This window comes from Syzygium oleosum, unplaced genomic scaffold (genome assembly GCF_021117445.2).
Source record: "Syzygium oleosum isolate NSW1041296 unplaced genomic scaffold, Sole_v2.1 Sole_v2.12, whole genome shotgun sequence".
In the NCBI taxonomy this organism is placed as follows: domain Eukaryota; kingdom Viridiplantae; phylum Streptophyta; class Magnoliopsida; order Myrtales; family Myrtaceae; genus Syzygium; species Syzygium oleosum.
Genome location: NW_026607496.1, coordinates 2,363,875 through 2,386,344, shown reverse-complemented (window position 1 = coordinate 2,386,344; position 22,470 = coordinate 2,363,875). Strand labels below are relative to the sequence as shown.

General features: G+C 42.3%; 4 protein-coding genes across 5 annotated transcripts; 3 read left to right on the top strand and 1 right to left on the bottom strand.

Annotated features, from left to right (window-relative positions):
- The first annotated feature begins 1,254 nt into the window (after positions 1-1,254).
- LOC115664683 (probable calcium-binding protein CML43) lies at positions 1,255-2,040 on the top strand. The gene has a single exon (XM_030586577.2). It carries the CDS (start codon positions 1,382-1,384, stop codon positions 1,973-1,975), a length of 594 nt encoding a protein of 197 aa, XP_030442437.1. The 5' UTR covers positions 1,255-1,381; the 3' UTR covers positions 1,976-2,040.
- Positions 2,041-4,871: 2,831 nt separating this feature from the next.
- LOC115664681 (uncharacterized) lies at positions 4,872-5,827 on the top strand. Its single transcript, XM_030586574.2, has one exon. It carries the CDS (start codon positions 4,908-4,910, stop codon positions 5,586-5,588), a length of 681 nt encoding a protein of 226 aa, XP_030442434.1. The 5' UTR covers positions 4,872-4,907; the 3' UTR covers positions 5,589-5,827.
- A 1,918-nt stretch (positions 5,828-7,745) lies between these two features.
- Positions 7,746-8,369, bottom strand: LOC115664682 (uncharacterized). The gene has a single exon (XM_030586576.2). The coding sequence runs from the start codon at positions 8,367-8,369 to the stop codon at positions 7,746-7,748; it is 624 nt and encodes a 207-aa protein (XP_030442436.1).
- Positions 8,370-10,961: 2,592 nt separating this feature from the next.
- Positions 10,962-20,362, top strand: LOC115665176 (mediator of RNA polymerase II transcription subunit 33A-like). Of its 2 annotated transcripts, none has more exons than XM_030587065.2 (12): positions 10,962-11,335; positions 12,042-12,152; positions 13,352-13,705; positions 14,513-14,826; positions 14,962-15,053; positions 15,130-15,511; positions 15,594-15,804; positions 15,952-16,066; positions 16,500-16,661; positions 17,571-18,234; positions 18,317-18,523; positions 19,073-20,362. In XM_030587065.2, exons 1-12 carry the CDS (start codon positions 10,980-10,982, stop codon positions 20,158-20,160), a joined length of 4,056 nt encoding a protein of 1,351 aa, XP_030442925.2. In that variant the 5' UTR covers positions 10,962-10,979; the 3' UTR covers positions 20,161-20,362. The 2 variants fall into 2 exon arrangements, with proteins under 2 accessions (XP_030442925.2, XP_056172270.1); XM_056316295.1 differs by having other exon boundaries at positions 11,195-11,335; positions 13,345-13,705.
- Positions 20,363-22,470: the final 2,108 nt, after the last annotated feature.

The window sequence follows — 22,470 nt, the reverse complement described above, 5'->3', positions numbered from 1 at the left end:
CAAGATAAAAGCGATCTCGGATGCGTTTGCTTCGTGAAAAACGAATGGTCCGGAAAATAATTTCCTAAAAGCGATCACTTATGTCGCTTGAAATAATTAGCCAATGAAAGTATATCCATCATCGACGGCAATTTATGTGTAATTATTTTCGTGGACGACGAAAATATTTTTCGTTCATTCATTCTTCGGAGGCGATACAAGTGATCATTTTTAAGAAAATATTTTTCGAATCGTTCATTTTTCGCGAGATAAACGGATCACGAAAATTGTACGATTTGTTTTTTTCCAAATGAATTCAAAGTCAAATAGAGGGTTCTTTTAGGTCTCCTCATGATAATTGAAAATGATTTTGAACTGTATCTTCCAAGTCTTCCGCTAGCCCAAGCTGGTCCACGCCCCCGCACGCGGCGGAGCACGACGGCATTGCGGAAGTCTCCGTCCACTGTGTGTTGACTTTTATCAATATGCGAGCACATTTCTTAACCTATATTCGATGGGCCGCGTTGTTGCATAGATTAGTTATATTCAAAATGAATCGTAAATGAGTTTAGAATGGTATTATCCAGAATATCTATTAAATGGGTTCACAACTTACTTAAACCCAACGTACCTCTACGACTCTCCTTTTTCATTTTCTCGCCCTCTCACCTAAATATAGGTTACCGAATTTGTATTGAGTAGGAATTGGTCAAAACGGGTTAAATGGATCGGTTTGGGTCGGATCGTTTCCGACCCGACCCCATCCGCTCGACGGGGATTTGGTCGATGTGCAGGCCGAGCGTGCCGTGTCGAGTCATGCTCGGATTATTTGTTTTCCCCCTTTTACGATTCGCGTTTTCCCCCCTCATCAGTGCCGCGTGGAGGGAGTCGCGCCCGACACCGTCGGCTCTGGAGCGGGCCGTTGCCTCTCTCGGCGCGACCCGGCCTCGCGAACGACTCGATCGAGCAGAACGAGTGATGCCGATACGGTATCCCCCAAAAAAAAAAAAGAAAAAAAAAAAGGCATGGCTGCCGTTTGGTCAACGCTCACCCTCTCCTCTTCCAATTCAACGTTGAATCCTAGAGAGAGAGAGAGAGAAGGGAAGGAGTGGTTATGTCAAGATCTAGAAACGAGGAAGCAGTCGCGCAACGACTGCGCCAACGGCCAACGGCCGCCAAACGCGCACAGACAATGAGCCGCTTCCCCTCTCCCCCATTCCCTTCTTTATTTGAACCTTCAAAGGCGCTGGGGGCGCACACACACGCAGGCTCCCTCTCTCTCTCTCTCTCTCTAGGCGTTTCTCTCTCTAAAACAAGGAGGGGAACCCCGCCCTGCCGCCGCCGCCGCCACCCCTCGAGGCCTGGGTCGCCGTCTCCTCCTCCTCCTCCGCCTTCTTCAGCGATGGCGTGCGAGAGGAGCCTGAGCAAGAAGTCGGCCTCGTTCCGCCTCCACAGCCCGAGCCTCAACTCGCTCCGCCTCCGCCGCATCTTCGACCTCTTCGACAAGAACGGCGACGGGGTCATCACCGCCGGCGAGCTCGGCCACGCCCTCGCCTCCCTCGGCCTCGACGCCAGCCCCGCCGAGGTCGAGTCCGCTGTCCGCTCCTTTGTGAAGCCCGGCTCCCCCGGCCTCGACTTCGACGACTTCGTCATCCTACACCGGTCCCTCGACGAGATCTTCCCCGCACCGTGCGAGGACGGCGAGGGCGGCGACGAAGACGCCGGCAGCAGCGGCGGCGGCGGCAGCTCCTGCTCCTCCTCGCAGGAGGAGAGCGACCTGTCGGAGGCGTTCAAGGTGTTCGACGAGGACGGCGACGGGTTCATATCGGCGAGGGAGCTGCAGGTGGTCCTCGGCAAGCTCGGGCTGCCGGAAGGGCAGGAGATCGCGCGGGTGCAGCAGATGATCGTGTCGGTCGACCGGAACCACGACGGGCTCGTCGACTTCTTCGAGTTCAAGGACATGATGCGAGGCGTCATGGCCACGATCGTTTCGTGATTCAATGCACACGTTTCAGAGTATCTGAACATGTTCTGTCGCATATTTAAATCTTGTCTTCTTTCTTCCGCTGGTGTTCTCAGCAGAGTTTCTTGGATTGTCATGCACGAGGAAATGAGAAAGGGATCGTGAATTATGTGAAATTATTGACCGACCATATCTTTGGAATTTTCTCTATTATATTTAGGGTTTGCTTTTGTTACCTGGACCGACGACCACATGGTGATGACCATACCCAGATCAGAAGTAACATCAAACGAAATCCGGCCAAAAAAAAAAAAAAAAACTGGTCGATCATGGTGCTCCGATTGTGGTATGGGAGAATCTTCGTACAAGGAAATAAACTCATTTTTGTCATAAATGAATAGATTACATCCATCCTTGACTGTTTTGGTCTCGAGCAATGTTAGGAGATGATTAGGACCATTTTCCTTTACCTGAGAAATTCTCCGTATCCCTTTTTGATCGTGCATATCATTGATTAATGTGGTTACGGAGCAAATCTAATACTGTCTCTATTGCAATATACAAAAACGACACGAATACCTATTCTGCATTATTCTTATGTTGCATGTTAGAGGGGGCGTTTAAGTATACATATGCTCGTTATGTAATTATAGTGTATTTCCACCTAATATGATATAAAATCGTGGAGAATCTCCCTAACAAGTAGACTTTGGATTTCAATTTATTGTATGGCGGCCAGTTCATTCATAAACATTTCAATTTTATCAATTTAGTATAAACCATTTGACGACTTTCCGATCGCTAAAATTTTACGTGACACGACCGGTGCTAACATGAACAATTTTTGCAATTTAAAAAAAAAATCATGAATTTTCTTCATTTTTTTACTTCCTTTTCTTTTCCTTTCCTTTTCTTTTTTCCCTTCCTGGAATAACATGCCATGTGGCAATTTTGATATAGAAAATCGACTGTGATTAAGTTGTCGCGTGTCAAAAGGATACGTGTTAATAATTTGCTAACAACGTGTCATGAGGACACGAGCTAATGATGTGTCGCTTCGCGTCACAAGAGCACAGGTTAACACCGAACCAACTAGAAAAAACGATTAGCAAATAGATCGAGGCATCCCTAATCATCTTCACTTCGAGCTTTACCAAGTCATAACATTCTAAGCAACTCAATAGGATAGCTGCCATGCCACTAATGATGAGTTATTCCTGCGCAGAGCACAGCAATGCTCCGCGGAATACGTGCAGCAAATCCGTGGCAAGGACATTAGTTAATAAGTTTGGAAAATTATATCAAAAATACATTATACTTTACTATGGCATAAATATTGACCGGCAAAATTACGCATTTATACATAACCAATTGACTATGTATTTTACTAATTTTTAATTTGAACTTTACAATTTCGTTCATTTTTGTGGAAGGTGCTGTGATATCGACACGATTTACCGTTAATTTTGCTGAGCAAGTTGACATAGCTAAAACATGATGAAAGCACATCAACCACGAAAAGAATAAAGTTAAATGAGTTTAGAGCCTGTTTATTTAGATAAAAAAAACTAGAAAAGATACCTTTTATTTTCTCGTAAAGAAATTTGAAAATTATTAAGATTTAATAAAATTATGAAATAATTATACGTGCATTTACATGTCAAAATTCAGGAGTTTCACGTTAAAAAAAGGGTCACCATATTTAGATTAAGAAAAACAGAAAAAAAAAAGGAGAGTAAAATTAATCCAATCAAAACTCCTAATAATTGACAAGTTTTGTTAAATAGTGACCCCGAAACAAAAACAACTTTTTCCAAGACAATGTCAAGATGGAAACACTACTGCACATTTTAATAAATCACTCGCTCCAAATCGCAACTATATTAAATCTCCTATGAACATTTTTAATTAAGCTTCAACGAGCGCCGAAGGGGGACACTCTTTGACATTTTTTATAATAGAGATCGAAATTCTGACGATACAATCAGGAAGCCGCGCGAAAATGTACGGTAATCACGATTAGAATTCGCCTATTTAAGAAGCTAAAAGTGTCTAGGAAACGGGGAGGCAATTTTAGACGATTCGGGTGCGCGCGAGATCGTAACGCGAAAGAGTTGGAGCTCACGCTTTCGTACACCTTAGTAGAGAAAGCTAACGGCTACTGTGTGTGTGTGTGTGTGTGTGTTTTCTTTTGCCCTTTTTGCCTCCTCAAAACTAGAGACCGTATGCAAATACAATTTCTTGTGAAGAAGCCTGCGCATATAAAAAAGAAGGGGCAAAAAAAGCCTTCGCGTCAGGCGTTACGCTTTTCTCTGCTGGCGCGCTTCTCGACTGGGAGTGACGCATCCGAGCTTGGAGTTTTGTCCGCCGACGGCCCCATCCATCCCTTCTTCCTTCAAAACTCCTGGCCGAAAGTGCCAAGCGCGCGCGCGCTCTCTCTCCTCGCAAGCACCTCCTCGATCTGCCCGCCTCCTCTCCCGCTCGTCGTCCTCCTCCTCCTCCTCCCCTTGCGAAGAGACCCTTTTCGCGCAATACCAAAAAGGTAACTTTTTCTCCTGCGACCCTGCAAACTGCCCTCGTCTTTCTTTGTCGCTTTCTTCTGATTTCTCGTGGGATTGCGCCCGCATTTCGCTTTTCGCCGCACGTTTCTTCCTGCTTTCGATGATTTTTCTCTTTTTTTTTGGAGAGTTATTGGTTGGGCTCTGTAATCGTTTTTGTTCGTGTCAAGATCGTCGTTTTTTGGATGGACCCGATTTGTATTCCGCGTCAAGATTTGAACTTGAGGAGACCCTTTTGAGATTTGCCCTCTCTTTCGTCTTGGGTTTTCGTTCTTGGGGGGTTTTTTGGTTTCTTTAAAGATCCCGGGTTCAATCTTGGAGCTAGGGTAGAATAAGGTATTGTTGTCTAGCAAATGCTCATGGTGCTATGTGCTGGTTTTTTTTGTTTTTAACAGGTGCTGTGTTTTATGCTCGGGTTCATGGGTTCTGAATCGAAAGCGGGTTCTTTCGATGATGTTGAGTGTCAATGTACAGATTCAGTGCAGAAGTCAGAATCTTCAAGTGTTAAGGACACCAAGAAGTGTGTTGGAGAGCGAGTTGCTTCAATTTTGGATGACAAGTCATTTGCTCAATGCGGAGTCACTTTGGATGTTAGAGGCGAGACCGGAGATGCATTCCTTGATCTCGAATCTCCCCTTGTGGCATTGGAGAAAGAAATGGCTTGCCACACTCCTAAGGACGATGCATTGGGCAACAGGGTCATTGATGGTCGCGACAATCTACAAATGACTTATCAAAAGCTAAAGCATACGGATGAATGGCGAAGCAGCATTCCTCGGCAGCTTAATTTCGGCCCCTCAACCGATGGTTGGGGAGCTGGAATTTGTGGGAGGGATCTTGCCATGCTGTCAGACGAGGAAATGGTCGAATTAATTTACCAATATTTATTAGAGATGATTCTGCTTGAGAAGGCTGAGGATCTTCTTGCTGAAAAGTCGGAGGCGAAGCGGGATTTCGACGATTGCAGGACGCCTCCTTCCGCGCCACGATCAAATGACACTGTAGAAAGTTGTCCTGGCGCTCCTGTAAAACGCATGACTCAATCGAGGAATGTCCCTTCGGGTTTATGCAGAAAGCTTCAGTTTTGATACTTTTGACTGCTGTGCTGTTGAGTGTTGAGACCTATACAGGTTCTTCTTCTTCTCTTAGTACGAACCAGACAATTATATGCTAATTCAGGATTGTAACATATATTCCTTAACATCATGATCATGCAGAAGTATTTTTTTCGGGGAAATGTGTCCTTAACATTCTTTTGTCAGAACGTTTGCTCTGTCTGCTTTTTGGATTGAATTTGTGTAAAGTCAGGATGTATTATTTTCCTTTATTCGGCTGAGTGGATTGTTTCTGAAAGTGCTGCATTTTGCATCTAAGTCATAGAATTGCAATTTTCAGTGTGCAATGCATGGTCTATTCTTCTTTTAAACAATTGAAGCGACTGAGATTTTTTTCGCCAGACTTTCCTTTCAAGGCTGCAGCTCGTAATCGCATATCATGCATAAGATGTGAATATTGCAGTGATATACGTCCTGATGCACCATTATGGCCATTGAGGTTGTTTTCTGATTGTTGGTTTGATTGAGTTGTTCACTGGAGAGGAAATCAGAAATTCTTTTAGGCCATTGAAAGCCTATTCTGTGGGATTAGGAGTTGCTTCTGAAGGCTTTCGACAATGAGTTTTAGGTCAAGCATTTGGCGCTTTCCTCTGTGGAACGAGCAGGCTATCAATTGTTGTCTCTGTGTCTTGTTGCATATGGCTCACGAAGCAAGACCAATCTGTCTGCAAATTCAACTGAACCAACATCAGATGCCAGGACAGGACAAACTCGTCAAGTTACTGAAAATGAACCGAGATCCTTAACCATGTTTCGCACATCCTTTCATTCATCAGACTTCCGTAGCTTTGAGACCGGTGAATAGCTTTCTTCCACAAGTAATCAGAACTTACAGGTTAGTGAGAGATATCATCTTGCTCATTCGAACCGTTTACTCTCTTGCATGCTACAATGGTCCGATGAGTCACTGCCAAATTCCCCAAAGGTCCCCCCGTTATCTATAGACCTGTCAAACGGGTGGGTCGGGTCTGGTCGAAAATGGTCCGATTTAAATAGATTTATCTAATCCGTTTTGACCCATTTACATGCAATGCAAATCTAGTGACCCATACTCGATCCGACTAGTACCCGATCTGACCCATGTTGTTAAATCACTTTCATATTTAACATAATCTAGGAAAACTCATACCTAAACTAAAGTGAGAGAGCCGATTAAGTGAGTGCGAGATTGAATGGGGCAAAAGAGAATGAAATCGAACGGGGCAAAAGAGAATAAAGAGAGTTAAATCCATTTATGACTTATTTATGATCCATTTATGACCCATTTAACACCCATATTTTAAATCCATTTATGACCTATTTACTAAACATAACTAACTCATATAACAATTTACCCATTATGGATTAAGAAATTGGTCTATTATCCATTTTGACAGGTTTCGTCATCTATTTTTACCTGAAAGTTTAACTTCCAGAACGAGATAGAATGAGTCTGCACAATGTTTTTCCTGCATAAGAGACGTTTCTGTTTGAATAAATGGGGTTAGTCATCGTCCCCTTTGATACTCTTCACTTTCCATTATTAAGCTTTAGTCGTTGAAGATGAATCCATGGGTTCAGCACAATGCTGGCTTTTCTGATTGATTCAACAGAAAACCGAAATGAAATGCCTCTACAAAACCAGTCAGATTTCACCAATCTGAGTGTACTTGAGCTGTTCGTTGGATCTTCACTGCTCTTACAAATGAAAGTAATCAGATTGAAGTACAATCCTTCTTCTGAGGGAACAAATCCTATCAGGACCCTCAATATGATCATCGTTCACCATACCCTTTTCACTGGTCATGTGAAAACAGAAAAGATGAAGGAACAGAAAGAAAAACAAGATGATAGAAGCTGCTTGAAACGAAAAGATGCTTGAAAGAAGAACACCTTACTCAAAATCGAAGCCTCATCTTTCTTTACACGAAAACAATCAGGAGTTATTCGAAAAGTAAAAACACATAGCACAAGGAGCTATACAACTCTGCCATTAACGATGTCGACGTCGACATCGATGCAATTACGATGAGAGGAAGCAATTTTCATGAAATAAAAGCAACAGGCTATGGCCAAAAATTGAACATTCCTCTTCTTCTATCTTTTTTGTTTCTGCGTACGTGAGATTCTGGATCTGCCTTTGTGATAAGCCTACAACTCCGTCTCATACTCGCATTGGTGCTCATCAATGGTTCTATTGGAAATGAACACATTGATGTCGCAGGAAACTGCGGACTTCACATGAATCTTGAACACGCTCAAGATGGAAACCTTGCCCGATATATTCGTGGAAGCAGTCATGGGAAGCACGCCACCCATGATGTCGGAGTACGTCCGTGGGTTTGACAGCATGCGATCTGCCATTACCGTCACCGCAACGTTCATGTCCTCCGTGCTGTCAGCTGAGATCCTGCCTGCAGGGATTGGAGCTTCTCCGATGGGCTCTCCTTGGTAGCCTAATTCCACGGACGTGTCCGTGTAATCGACTCCCACCCTGTTTGGGTTCCTCACGGAGAGGTCCATGTCCAACGTCATGTTCAGCAAGGCTTTCATCCGCGCCATGTCGAAGGAGACATTGAGGTCCTTCAGATTCATCGAATTCACCGTGATCACCGGTTTCTTGGCCTTGAAAACCGTCAGGGCCAATATCAAAATCACCAGGACGATGATCAGGACGACCACCAGGACGGCGACACAGATGTTCCTGCACTTGTTGCTCCATTTACCTTCCTTCGGCTGCTCGACAGACATTGGAGGTGCCGAGGCCACTTCCATGTGATGCAATGCCGAAAGCCAAGGAAAGCTTTAGGACAGGCCTTTGAAGGCTTAGGATGATTTGAAGGCTTTAGAGGCAGAGTCGGAGGTTATTGCTATCCAGGCAGGCTAAATGAGGACGAAGATGATCAAAGGCTAAATTGGTGATTCGATGCCTCAGTTAGTAACTTAGTATCAACCGTTGGATCTGTTGAAGTATTATCTCACATTGCTTGATAACGGGTCATAAATACTTTTTCTATTTAGGTGATCTCTATTCATCTATCAGCTTAAACTTTTGGGTTAGACTTTCTATCTAACACGGTATCAAAGCCGGTGCTATCCCCTCTCTTGACAACGGGTCTTAATAACCACCTATAGATCACATTTCGGGGGCAATTTGGATCGTCGGATTTTGATAACTACATGCATGAGTTGAATGAGCTTGCGTGCAAGATTCTATACATTTGCCAGAATTTTTTGAACCGTGGATCCTCCTCTTCTTAGGGTTTTTATTATATTGCCTAGTTATGCTTAGGCGAAAGATATTTTATTTCATCAATCAGATATTTACCTATTCTCACCTTAACTTAATTATTTTGTTATGGAAATTGACATATTATCTTATGTATTACCCACGCGTCTTATTAGGGTCCCTCGTTTGGCGATCTCTGTTGTTCGACCCCCATGATAGCCTTGTCATGTAGCATCCAATCGATGAATGTGTGGGTGTTTGTGTGTAGAAATCGAATAAGGCAAGCCAAACAAAATCGAGTGTCTTGGATTCATTGGTTAATTTTACTAAATTGGCAAATCGTCAAAGAGTTTAGTTTTCCCCTGTGGATCCAGCATTAGCTCGAACGAATGTGGCACAAGAAGATAGAATTAAATCGACACAGCCATGAATATAGCCCAAGTTTGGCAAGCGAGCTGTCTTAGTGGTTAGGTGAAAGTGCACGGAAGAGAGGAAGGCACCGACACCAACCGTGTCCAATGCAGAGTTACAAGTACAACGCGAAGCAGCAGCTGCAGCAGCCTACAACCAAAATGATAGCCATTTAGCTAAGTTGCTGATTAACTCCTTAAGCTACCGCCGCACAACAAAGAGTGGTCCATGCGAGAGCTTATAGCCTTGTAGCCCACCAATGCTTTGAATGGAGATCGAGCCAGATCAAGAACCCCTCGTGCCGCCCCCCCCCCTATTCATTCCGGCTGTTGTAGCTTTGGAATTAGATCACTAGGAGACTAAGAAGAAGATGGAAAGTTGGTGCGTGGGAATGGTCGTTAGAGACCGTGCTTGTCATTGAATGGACGGGTCGGTTCGAGCGGTCGAGATGGTTTGGTTACATTAGCGAGAATTAGTCGAGTTTGAAATGTTTGGATGCCGTGTTATAAAAATGATTAAGTTCACTTGTACTTTTCGGTAGATGTTAGAGATTTGTTTTTTGAAAAAAAGTGAAAATTAATAAGGGAAAGTATACTTTGTCAATTCCATTAGCGGGTGATAATTATTATCGTTAGAAGTTGATAAATTTGCATTAATCGTTAGGAGAGATCAAATTGATTATCTTTCTAACGTGTATAGGTTGAGTATCTTATTTAATACGTTATATGAATACATTTCGATGAAAAAACTGTAATTAATTTTCCGTTCGTGTCAATGCAATTTAATAAACTCTACAAAGTATCCACTTAATTGTTTAATGAAACTAACTCGTGGCGCGAAATAGCCTTTTAAACGCCATATCGTTGTCATGTGTTCTACCGTTTCCGTTTTTATGGAAATGTAGATAGAACTTGTAGTCCATCAATTACAAAGTTTGGAGTGACTTCTTATAAATTTGAAGTTTGGGTTTTTCAAAATTTTACGACGCATACGCTTTTATATAAAATGCTTGAAACCTTTAAATATGTGTTTATATGAGACATGTAGATTCACAAAATAATTTTTTTTTTGTAATTATATCTTTGATAATATTCTTAATTTCGACAGAAAAGTACAAAAAGAAGAAAAAGTTCCCATTATAATTTTTTTAATCCAAAATAACCCCAATTTGTATTGGATAAGCTCATTAACCACATAGATTCTATAGCTTTAATTCATTAATCACTTCAGGCTATATAATTAAGAAAATCCAAAACCGCTTTCAACCTTAAAATTTGGCCAAAGGAATTTCCTAATGCATCCTCGGCCGCAATAAATGATAACATTATAACCTTAACAGATCGGTAAAATGATAACTCCAAAGGGTCAACGGGATAATTCTATTATCCCATAAACATTTCATAAATATTAAATATATAATTGAAATCTATTTCATCTTACAACAATTTCCATTGATTTTTTCCAAAGTAATTCAAATTACACTCTCTTTCATATATATATATAAGATATAATATTTGCGTTTGTCTTTTATTAATAGCGATACAGCGAGAGACTATAAATTGTGACCGTAGATTCGATTTTCAACAGATGCCAACCGTTCGATACACCTGAGCCTAGGAAGATGCGATTTTTTTTTACTATATTTATCCCGTTTTTTCCAAAAATATCGGAAACGATTCAAAACGACCTCCAAAACCGCGTCCCTCTTCGGATCTTCCCCCCCCCCCCCCGCCCCTCATCCGCCCATGCACCGTCTCGCCTTCCTCCCTCCGACGACACTTCGCTCTCCGGCGAGCGCGGGCGGCGGAGCGATGGGAAGCGCGGGCGGCGGGGGCGCGGAGGCGGGGGAGTTCGAGGGGCTGGTGTCGGAGGCGATGAAGCGGTGCCGAGCGAGGGGGGAGGCTCCGGCCGCGTGGTCGGCGGAGGTCGCCAGTTGCGCCGTCGCCCGGGGGCTCGAGCTGCCGAGCGCCGAGCTGGGGCAGGTCCTCGTGTCGCACCTCTCCTCCAACTTCGGGGAGCCGTCCCTCTGGAAGTTGCTCGACCACGCCATGGCCTCCCGCCTCATCTCCTCCCTCCACGCCCTCTGTCTCCTCACTCCCAGGTACGCCTCTCTCTCTCTCTCTCTCTCGCTCTCTCGCTCGTTCGCTTGCTCGCTTTGTGGAGTTCACTGGGGGCGGTTGTTTCTATGTGCCTGCGATCGTTTTTGTTCAAGTTTCGTGTCGCTGTGCGCTTGAGATGGAACAAACCGCGAGAACGGCGATCCAGGGGCGCAGGAGAGATTGTTCCGATGCCTGAGATCAGGAGTGGAAAATGGCGAACGTTGTGGCTTTTTTTTTATTGTAATGGCGTGGAACTTCGAATCTGATACGGTGATTGAAGAAATGACGCATGCAAGGGGAAGCCATACTCTGTCTGTGATGGATCAATGTCGTGACGAACGAATGGGAAGTAGAATTCATGATTTTTAGGAAGATGTCACGTTAATACGATTCAATGAAGATTGGAAAGAATGATCGCCGGGACTGCTTTTGCGTGTGTACTTGTAAATGACTGATTCTCAAACTTCTGCTCTGGCTTTGTGATTTAATTTCTTCGAGAAGTTTAACGGCTAGTTCAGGGGAGGTTTAAGAAGTAAGTGCAGTTGACTGATTATCTCTGCTTTTAGGCCTTTTGCTCTATGGCTTTGCTTGGACGATGATTCGATGGATTGTTAAGTCGTATTTGTAACTGATGTATAGCAGAGTTTGGACTCTCTATCTTGCATTTTCCCCGGAAGCTTCTTGTCCCTAACCTCACGTTTGCAACAGGGTCCTCTCCTGTCGGCAGGCTCAACCAGAAGCATACAGACTCTATCTCGAACTCTTAGCTAGATATACATTTTCCTTTGAAGATGTTCCCTCAAAGGCTTCCAGAGATAAGTAAGTTTTAGTTTCTTGATTTCAACTTTTAGTTAGCGGAATACTAGATTTATTACCTTCATTCATGATGTGGCACTTGCTGAATCCACGACCGAAGTAGTTTTAATTGTTATTTATTTGAGGCAAAAAGTTCATTGGAAGTCCTCAACTCACATGCGGAATGCGATCGAGTTCTAAATCGTTTAGTTGATGCAACTACTTTATGAATTTTGAATAAGTGCATTGTTGTTCTGCTGGAAAATGTCTACATTGGTGGAAAAAACTGTTTATATGGCAATTTAGAGGTCATTATGCCGGATACATCAGAATATTTGATGGCCCCTTGACTTGTCCACTTTTTCCTATGTCAACAATGTTTATGCAGCAATTGAAAGTTTCAGCACTCAATTACGCACTTTATATAAGATTTAGAACTTTCGGTGTACTGTACCCATTTTAAAGAGTTCACTTGTGTTTAGATAAAGGGTGGTATGGTTTCTCAATGTCCCTTTTTGCAGCACTCAAAGTTGGAGACATCGAAATGGCTTTGGCACACTTTGTTGATGTTCAAGATGGAAGCATGCACTTGAAGTGTTTACTTGGTCATGCTGATAATAATTATGCTTTGAGTTTCTTCATTGCATGGATATGCAACTGAAGAGAATCTCCGGAAGAGAATCTCCGGATTGTACATGATAGCGAGTCAATGTTCTTGAGATGCTTGAAGACATTACTTCATGCAGTGCTCTCAGTATTTATGCATATCTTTACATGTTGGTTTTTTGTTCATTATCTAGAGTTTCCTTGGTGCTTTATGCAAGTTTCCTTCACAGAAAAGCAGACATCATATTCTCAGCATAGTGTGCGTAGTTTTTCTGCTTCTAATATTAAGGACTAAAAGGAGAATGTGGAAGTAGATAATGATTGGATGCATAAGAAAAGACACAGCTTTCTACATTGAAGCAAAGGTTGACCTGGATTGGTTCTATTCATTTTCCTCAACCTTGTAGTATGAGGTGCTTTATATAACCACTTTGCTTTCTAGCCGTTGCTGAATAAATTAATTGGGAGGGTGCCATGTGGAGCAAAATCATTATCTCCTAGCCTTGTTTTGCCGCTTGTCATCAGCTCACATTGTTTTTGACTTTTTAAAGTAGTGCCAATTATAGTGGTTTTTGGTGCATGGAAAATGCTAATAGAATACCTATAAAAGTGTGCAGGATTGTAAGAGCTATCGATGCCAATCTTCAGCTCTCCCGAATTTATGGGATCAACGTTGGGGACCTTGGACTTACGTTAGTCATTTTCTTCTTCAGCACTATAGTTAGTTTGATAGATAGCACTATGGAGGATTGGGGATTACAAATTGCATCTGTGGGCGGACTGGGTGGCTCATTTGGAAGCATGGACCACCACCAAAGGAATGTAGATATAATAGGCAGTCAAGATAACAAGAGAAATGGGCACCGTGAATACATAAGGAACATGAATTCACTTATTGCCATGGAGGTGTTAGAGAACCTCACACGAAGCAGGAAGGCTTTGGCTTTACTTCGCCTCGTTCACATGAATATGTAAGTACTGGCATTCTTTCCCTAGTCTGTCTGTAACTTTTCCTCCATTCAAGTTCTCAAAATGATTTTAGGGAGATATGTGTCTTTTATATTCTGTAACAGCTTCATATCCTTTAAAATATGTAGGTCTCTTAGACTTATTAGTGTACAATTTAATTCTCAGTATGCACAGTATTCACAATGCGTGCTTTTAGTCCATGCCACTTTTCTGCCTGTTTCTTGATACATAACTGTTAACCTGTGACTGGTGATGTTGTCTTCTAGTGGCTGCTATTTCTGTGTATATGTTCTCCACTAATGACTTGTAGAACGTAGTATATTTATGTTGATCATTTTACTACTATGAACAAGTCCTATTTTTCTAGATTTTTCCTAATCTTAGATAACCAAAGTGGAACACGGTAAGAAGGCTTTATGCGGGAATGTTGTTTAAGACAATGTTTCTGATGGAATACCAGATTAATGACGATGTGCTTGGTTCGATTGTTCTCATCTAATCACATTGTATATAGCCGCACAGTGCGTGTTTACTTCCGTTTTATGGATGGCATATTGGTTTCCGTACTCTTTGATGCATCAGATGAAGACACCTTATGTTTTACTAGATAATGTCCATGGGTCATTGATTTCTGATGGTTATGGATGACCAAGTGAGTATGGTGGTGGTGTTGTAGACATGGCTGTACTTAATGATCTAATATGATCTTACACTTGTTATAGACGTAAGCTACTAATCTTATTATACCATGGGATTTGATTGTGTCAGTCTGGTTGACAACATTTTTGCTTTCTTTTCCTCTCTGATAGGCCTGATAAATTCAATGGGCTCCTTCAGAGGCTGCAGTTCCTTGAAACCTGCAAGTTACCATCACCAAATTTAATTTCTGCAAAGGAGATTCTGGCAAGATTGTCTTCCAATATCCAGAAAGTTTTGGCTTTTGAATATGACTTAAAGAGGAGTTTCATTGGGATGTTTCTTGACGTCAGATCGATCAAGAGTGTACCCTGCTCTGAATCTGGATCTGCGCTGTCTGTATGTTGGGCACCTTTTGATTTATACATGGAGACTGCAATGGATGCAAGAGAACTTCCTGGAACCTCAGCGATTGCTATACTTACAGGTGACCTTAAAGAGTTTTTCATAAGCTTGTATTTTTAGTGTTTCATCATTTCCCTGTTTCTCAACTAAAGTGACATGAAGCATGATTTAAAACTAAGAGGATTTATTGGATTCTGCTCTTTATATCAAATTGCAGAAATAATATTTGTTCTCCAAGCTTTAAATCGGGCAAGTTGGCAGGAAACATTCTTAGCGCTCTGGCTTTCTGCCCTTCGTCTTGTGCAAAGAGTTAAGTCGACCTCATTAATTCTGTCCCTTATAACGTGCAGTACAGCTGATAGTTCAATTTCATTCATAATTGTAGGAACGTGATCCTCCTGAAGGTCCTATTCCACATCTGGAGGCCCGTCTTGGCATCCTTTTGTGTATTGTCCCCTTGGCAATCGCTGGTGTTCTGATGGATGATATCGATTTGAGTTCCACCTCCTCTTGTGATCCATCTGAGTCTTTTCTTTCGGATCCAGGGCATGGACACAGGATAGATGAGAAAGTCCATGGATTAAGGAGAAATGGGCTTATATCCTCCCTTCAGCTGCTGGGACAATTTTCTGGTCTCTTGCACCCGCCAGAACTAGTCCAAGATGCAGCCAACAGTGCGGCCGCAAAAGCAGCTAATTCTTCTTCTAAACAAATGAAGGGGAATGATAGCATAGGTGTAGGGGATCGTGAAGTTTTGGTGAAATGTGGTAATTCTGTACATTCACTGTCTAATAGCTAATTTGAGAATATCAACCTGTGATTTTGGTGCTTATCTCTAGCGCTTTTCAGGTGGTAATATGAGGCACTTAATAGTGGAAGCTTGCATTGCAAGAAGACTAGTGGACACATCTGCATATTTCTGGTCCGGTTATGTGCCCACTTCTGTATTTTCAATCCCTGATTCATCAATGAAAGAAATGTCTCCTTGGTCAGCTTTTATGGAAGGCAGTGCGCTAACTGCCTCTCTAATAAGTTCACTAGTTGCAACTCCAGCTACCAGGTATCAGAAAAGATGTTGCAATTTACTTTACATGACTTTTACATAAGGAAGAAAATAAGTAGAGGAACTGATGTCATGTGAAACAAAATGAAAAAGGAGATCACCTCAGGTGCTATGGTAAATTCTCTTCTGCTTTATTTGTTCAAGTTTTGCAGAGACAGAAAAGTTATATTATGTTGCGTTGAATGGGTCAAATGAGGAGAAATCAGCAGCTGCAAGGATTTTATGCGGTGCATCTCTCAGTCGTGGATGGAACATTCAGGTCTCACCTCACTAAATTATGTCGAGGTTTCTGTTTTTCTTGGGTGGTGGCTTCCATAAATTGTTGCATTACTTGTTTGGTTTACATCCTTCTGACTGAACTAAGCATTTGTTTTGTTGTAGGAAGATGTTTGTGGAATTACCGACACTGACAATATTTTTTTTTTCAGTTTTCTTCTTTTGCTTTCCTTTAATCATTTCTCCCGACCTTTATGGAGTATGAACATCTGATGTCAACAAAATCCATACAAGAAATTTAGCTCCATGTTGAATTTTACTATTGTGTCCTTTTCAAGTTACAGATTCTGCAGTTTAGAACCTTATCAGTGTATGTATTTATGAACTTAGGAAGAAATCCCATTGATTGTACTGGACGCATCTCTCCATGAAAAGCTACTTTATCAGCATATGAAGTTTCTTTTTCTCTTTGGCAGGAACACGTGGTGAAATTTGTGGTCAAGCTTCTTTCTCCTCCTGTGCCTGCAGGTCATAATGGACCGCAGTCTCATTTCGTGGATTACATGCCCATGCTAAGTGCTCTTCTCTTTGGAATTTCCCCAATTGATACGGCCCATATGCTTTCTTTGCATGGGGTGGTAAGTTATAGTTCGGTTTGCAGAGTTATTTTCGCACAATACTGTGATATATATATATATATATATATATATATATATATATATATATTCAGTTGTGCATATATTGTGAATGGCAGAGCAATTGGCACCATTATTTAAGCAATTCTCTGTGTCATATTAGCTTTATTACTTTATGGTTCGTCAATATTTTGCAATGTTGATGCCATCAATATCAGCACAAATCTTAGTATCGTCTAATTTTTGTAATTGATTTTTAATGGCCTTCAGTGTATGTGAAATAGCAATTGGTGTGATCCTTCATGTTGTTCTGGTGTCACATTAACTTGGTTAATTTATTTTTCAATGTCTTTTGATTTTGATGTCATCTATATCAGAACGAATGTCCGACAACATATAATTTTGTTTTTGATTTTGAATGGCATCTTCTATTTCATAGAAAATCTTCATCTTGTTTATTTAATCATCAATGTTGAATATCCAGTTGAGGAAGTTCATTTTTACTATATTTTCTAGTTTTCACATATTCAGTCAAAGATAATATTTGAGCTAGATTCTAACAGCTTTAAACTTTCCTGGTGTAAATACACCCTTAGCTCAGCAGTCATTTTTTCTTTTCAATATTGAACTCTGATCCTAGAGTTTTTAATTGCTTTCCTTTTTACTAAAGTTATGCCTGTGTTTCGGGTTTTCACAGAGTTAGTCTTTGGTTTATGTACCTGGTGTGAAACCAGTTTTTGGACTTTTTGGTTAGGTATACTAGGTTTGCATTTGTTTCATGATCAGTCGTCCATTTAATCTGTTCCCACTGCTACTAATTATCTATTGACTCATATGATGAATTTTTTTTATAATTAAATCCACCGGTTTCAACATGAATTCTAGAAGCTTTAGTTGATTGCATTAATTCAGGTTCCTGAAGTAGCTGCAGCTTTGATGCCCCTTTGTGAGGTATATGGTTCACTAAATCCTTTGTCAAGCTGTGAATCTCGAACCAGCGAGGAGCCCTCGGTCTACACGGTTTTCTCTGCTGCATTTCTCTTTCTTCTCCGTCTATGGAAATTCTATAAGCCACCGATTGATGGAGGAGCTATTGGAGATGAGCTAACTTTGGAGTATCTTATGCTTTTGCACAACAGCCGCAAATCATTTGCGTCACCTGATTCTGCTCCTCAGAATGAAGTGAACTCCAGTATGAATCAGACTTTTTCTACATCAGATGAACCTGTATATGTTGATAACTACCGGAGATTACGAGCTTGGTATTGTCAAAACAAAATTTGCATAGCTTCACCGCTTTCTGGCCTCTGTAGTGGTAGTCCTGTCCATCAGGTTGCAGACAAAATTCTTAGTACGATTTACTCGAAAATGACTAGAAGTACCTCCTCATCTGGTAATTCTTCAACAACACCAACAAACAGCAGTGTGGGTGGGTCCCCAATATCTGCTGGAGAGGAACCTTATCTGAGACCTGTTCTATGTGCATGGGAAGTGTTGGAAGCTATTCCTTTTGTACTGGAAGCAATTTTAAGTGCATGTGCCTATGGGAGTCTTTCGTCCCGGGACCTGACCACAGGTTTAACTTTAAAGTCGTGAACTTGTGTAGAAGATATGGGTATAGAATAAATCAGTTCTGAAGACATCTCTCTTGCTTGCAGGTCTGAGGGACCTTGTTAACTTTCTACCTGCTTCACTAGCCACCATTATTAGCTATTTCTCTGCAGAAGTCACCCGTGGTATTTGGGGGCCGGTTCCAATGAACGGAATTGACTGGCCTAGTCCAACACAAAGTATTCGATCAGTTGAATTTGAGATAAAAGAAATCCTTGCAGCTGCAGGCGTCAATATACCAAGTTATTCCTCTGGTAGACAATCGCGTTTTACCAGTTGTCAAAATTGTACAAGATGCTTTGCTGTTCATGCTGTCATGTGCATTCATCCAGTTAGTAAGGGGAGGGGAAGAACTACTCTGGTGCTAGAAACTTTATTGTTCATGGTGAATAGTTACATACTCGATTACAGCAATTAATTCATACTGTCTACATTGATTAGTCAGATAAAATTATGTTTTTACTTTCTGATTTGCGACTCAAGAGAGGGGTTTTTCAACTTGCATGTTGGCAGCTATGTGCTCCCCATTGAGTTCTCAGGTAAATAGTAGTCCATGTTTGTGTATCGGGGATACACTGGACATGTATTTAATTGTGGGGGCTAATTTCAGATTCAAAACTTCTCTCTTGTTTTTTGTGGCCCTTCAGTGGTTTTGGTGGTCTTCATTTATACAAATGAAAGCAAGTATGAATGCATGTTATATGTGCGGACTTGAACTTCCTGCTGTCTCTTAATGAGTATTTTGCATCATATGGTTGGTTGGTACACGCCTGTCAGTAACTCTTTGACTGCTTGCTTTGTAGGTGTCGCGCCAATGCTTCCACTTCCGATGGCAGCTGTGGTTAGTTTAACCATCACTTTTAAACTTGACAAGAGCATTGAGTACCTCCTCGCTGTTGCTGGACCAGCTATGGAGAATTGTGCGTCATATTGCCCTTGGCCTAGCATGCCCATAATTGGTTCTCTGTGGGCGCAAAAGGTTCGACGGTGGCATGATCACATTATTGTATCATGTTCTCGTTCTGTTTTCCGACAAGACAAAGAAGCCCTCGCCCAGCTGGTTAGGAGTTGCTTCGCATCGTTTCTTGGACCGCTTGATGATTTAAACCGTCTACTGAGTGATCAACCTGGCTTAGATGGGCTGATGGGCAAGAGTTCAGCCCCTGGTGTTCCTCCTTCCATAGGTCCGGGATTTCTTTATCTACGCTCTTGTAGGTCCATCCAAGACAAGCAATACCTCAGTGACGCTATCGTAAGGCTAGTGGTTGAATATTGTTCCAAATTAGCTAACCGATGTGCCGAGACAAGTTCTGCCCGTTTGAAATCTGGTCAGGCATCCTTGTCCCTTGCGGCTGCCTGGATAAAGGAAGTGGCTTTGTTAGGTGCCTGCCTCTTGTCCTCGGCAGGTGGGATGCATCTTCCCCGAGAACTGATCCGGGACAACATTCCCACCTGGCTCCTCACAATTCGGGAACAGAAACACGGTGAGGGAAGTTTTGCATCCCGCATGTTTGAGGGATATGGAATGGCATATTTGGTATACTTGGCAGGTGCATTTGCTAGCGGCGTTAGGGTGAGAGCAGCCCCGTGGGTGTATTCCCGGAGATCTCACATCATTGGGGAGCACATGGACTTTCTGGCGGGGGTGTTGGAGGGGAACGTGTCCCTCGGGGGCGACCCTGTCACCTGGAAGGCTTACATCTCTTGTTTGGTGGGTCTTGTCGTGAGCTTTGCGCCGGCGTGGGTTCGAGAAGTGAAGCACGAGACGCTGGGGAGATTGGCCCGTAGGTTGTGGGGATGGCGCGAGTGCGAGCTGGCCCTCTCTCTTCTTGAAAGAGGTGGATTTGCCACCATGGGGCCTCTGGCCGAGTTTTTCAGTGTAATGGACTGAGGCGCTGTCTAATCTATTGAAAGGCCGATTATGTGCCTTGCATTTGTTTTGCATCCGGGCGTGTCCTTCCGAGCCCAATTTCACCTTGGCTTGGGGTCATATTCACTTACAGATGAACTGTAGTGATTACACATTTATTTCATGAAAAATAAATTATTTATTTTTCGCGAAACGAATGAAGCCCAAGTATTTTGTCGGGAGCTGAGGGAAGCTAGTAGCATGACTCACATGCTCCAAATCTAAACTTTATGGGCTCGATGTTTACTTTTTTCCAATGTTTACTATTTGTTCAGAGTCAATGGCTCCCAAGAGAACAAAAGACCAGCGGTGTCACTCTCCATGAAAATCTTCGGATACAGGTAGATAAACTTTAGCATAGTTTAGGACAAGAAATAAAGCGGCAATACTAGTTTCTTAAAAGATCACACGTCTCTCTCTCTCTCATCCATCCTCCTCTTCCTCATCATCAACTTCTTCCTCACCATTGTCCCTGGCTCCGCAGCAATTTTGACAACAACCCAAAAGGCGACCGGTTCAATGCCCTCCTCCGCGACTTCCTTGGCCGTGGCATCTTCAACTCCGATAGTGAGCCCCAAAGGCTCCAGCGAAAGGCGGCGAGCTACAAGTTCATCACGAGGTTGCTACGGCAGTTTGTCATGCGGGATGTGACCAGGGAGATCCAGACTTGGCTTGTTTCGGCACTGGCTGCAGCTGCTGGCTAGGTGAGTTGGGTCGTGGACATGGAGGATGATTTGGAGTAATTCGCGTTGACAACATGTGCAAGCTTCCCTTCAATGTCGACCCAGCGTGCCTAGCCAGCGACGGCTGCAACACTGGTGAGGGCGAGGGCAAGTTCATGCGCGCATTTGAGGATGCCACGATGCTCATCTTTGAAAGGTTCATGTACGCCTACTAGGCACTGTACATAGTCAAGAGTGCTGAGATGTATGAGTGAGTTGTGTTAAATAAGTCCCACATTGGAGAAATGATATGGTGTGGAGCAGTTAATATGTCCTAATTGGCTCATACTCATTGCCTTAAACTTTTGAGTAAATATGGATCTAATTGGATATGTTGATGGGCTCAAATTTGGTTCCCTCTTGGCAATCTCCCCGGATAAATGTATCTAGCTTATAACTTATTGTGGATAGCTTGACAGGCTCAAACTTAATACCCTCTCGGTGATTTTTTCGAGTGACGGCATTAGATTTCTACTGCGCTCTCCCAACAAAGAGGTGGTTCAATGTCGGGTCAAACCCTCGGCTCAGGAGGTTGATCGCCACTGTCCACAAGTTCGAAGATATGATATCATACGGAAGCGAATGGAAGAGAAGAGAGAGACCGACGAGGAGCGCCCTATCTATAGTTAGGGGCCTCTTCTTGCTCGTTAGCGCTAACCTTTGATTGCAGCTAGCGCGTTCCTTCCATCGCAAGAATTCCTACCCATCCTATGAGAATGAAAGATAGGATTACCAAAAACCAAGTCTTTCGTTTGTGTTGATATCTTTGCTCAAGGGCCTTTCTCGGTGCACCAATCTTGGCCATCGTTGAATAAATCTCATATAATCAGGAGATATCACGGACTGACATCAAATCTAGGGAAAAAGGTACAAAAAAATTAAAATTATGTCCACTTTGACACATTTATCCTGAACTTTTTTTGTGATATCAAGAATTTTAAAATATGCCAACTCTGACACATTTACCTTAAACTTTTTTGTGACAACTTGTATCTATGTTACACATTTACCATCCGTTAATGTTCCGTTAGGTGATTTTTTACTTAAGCTACGTTGGCATTATGGCAACACCATTTGCTTTCTAGCATCCATATAGGCAGATTTTTTATAGATGATAAATGTGACATGCAGGTACAATTTAGGGTTTTTGGTGTCAGAGAAAAAAATTAGGCTAAATGTGTCACAGTGAGCATAATTTAGGGTTTTCGATGGTATTTACCCTTAAATTTATGCAAAATTCACAATCATATCATTAAATTAGATTTTAATCACCATAATGCACTATACTATTTTTTTTTTCGATTGTCAAAAAAATTAGATTGTGGTAAATTTGTTACACGTATATCAGTATGGGATTTTTCGTAGTATTAACTTATTTTCTTTTTCATGTTAACAAAATTTTAAAAACTTTTTAGGTTCTAAATAACGTTGATTGGAAAAATGCTACACGCTGTGCCCGTGCCTATTCTAACCTGATCGATAACCCGCGAAATCCCCTTCCTTCCCCTGGTCATGCGACATCGCGTTTACACAGGCGAATTCGACCGAATCACGTGGGCCCAAGCGTGTA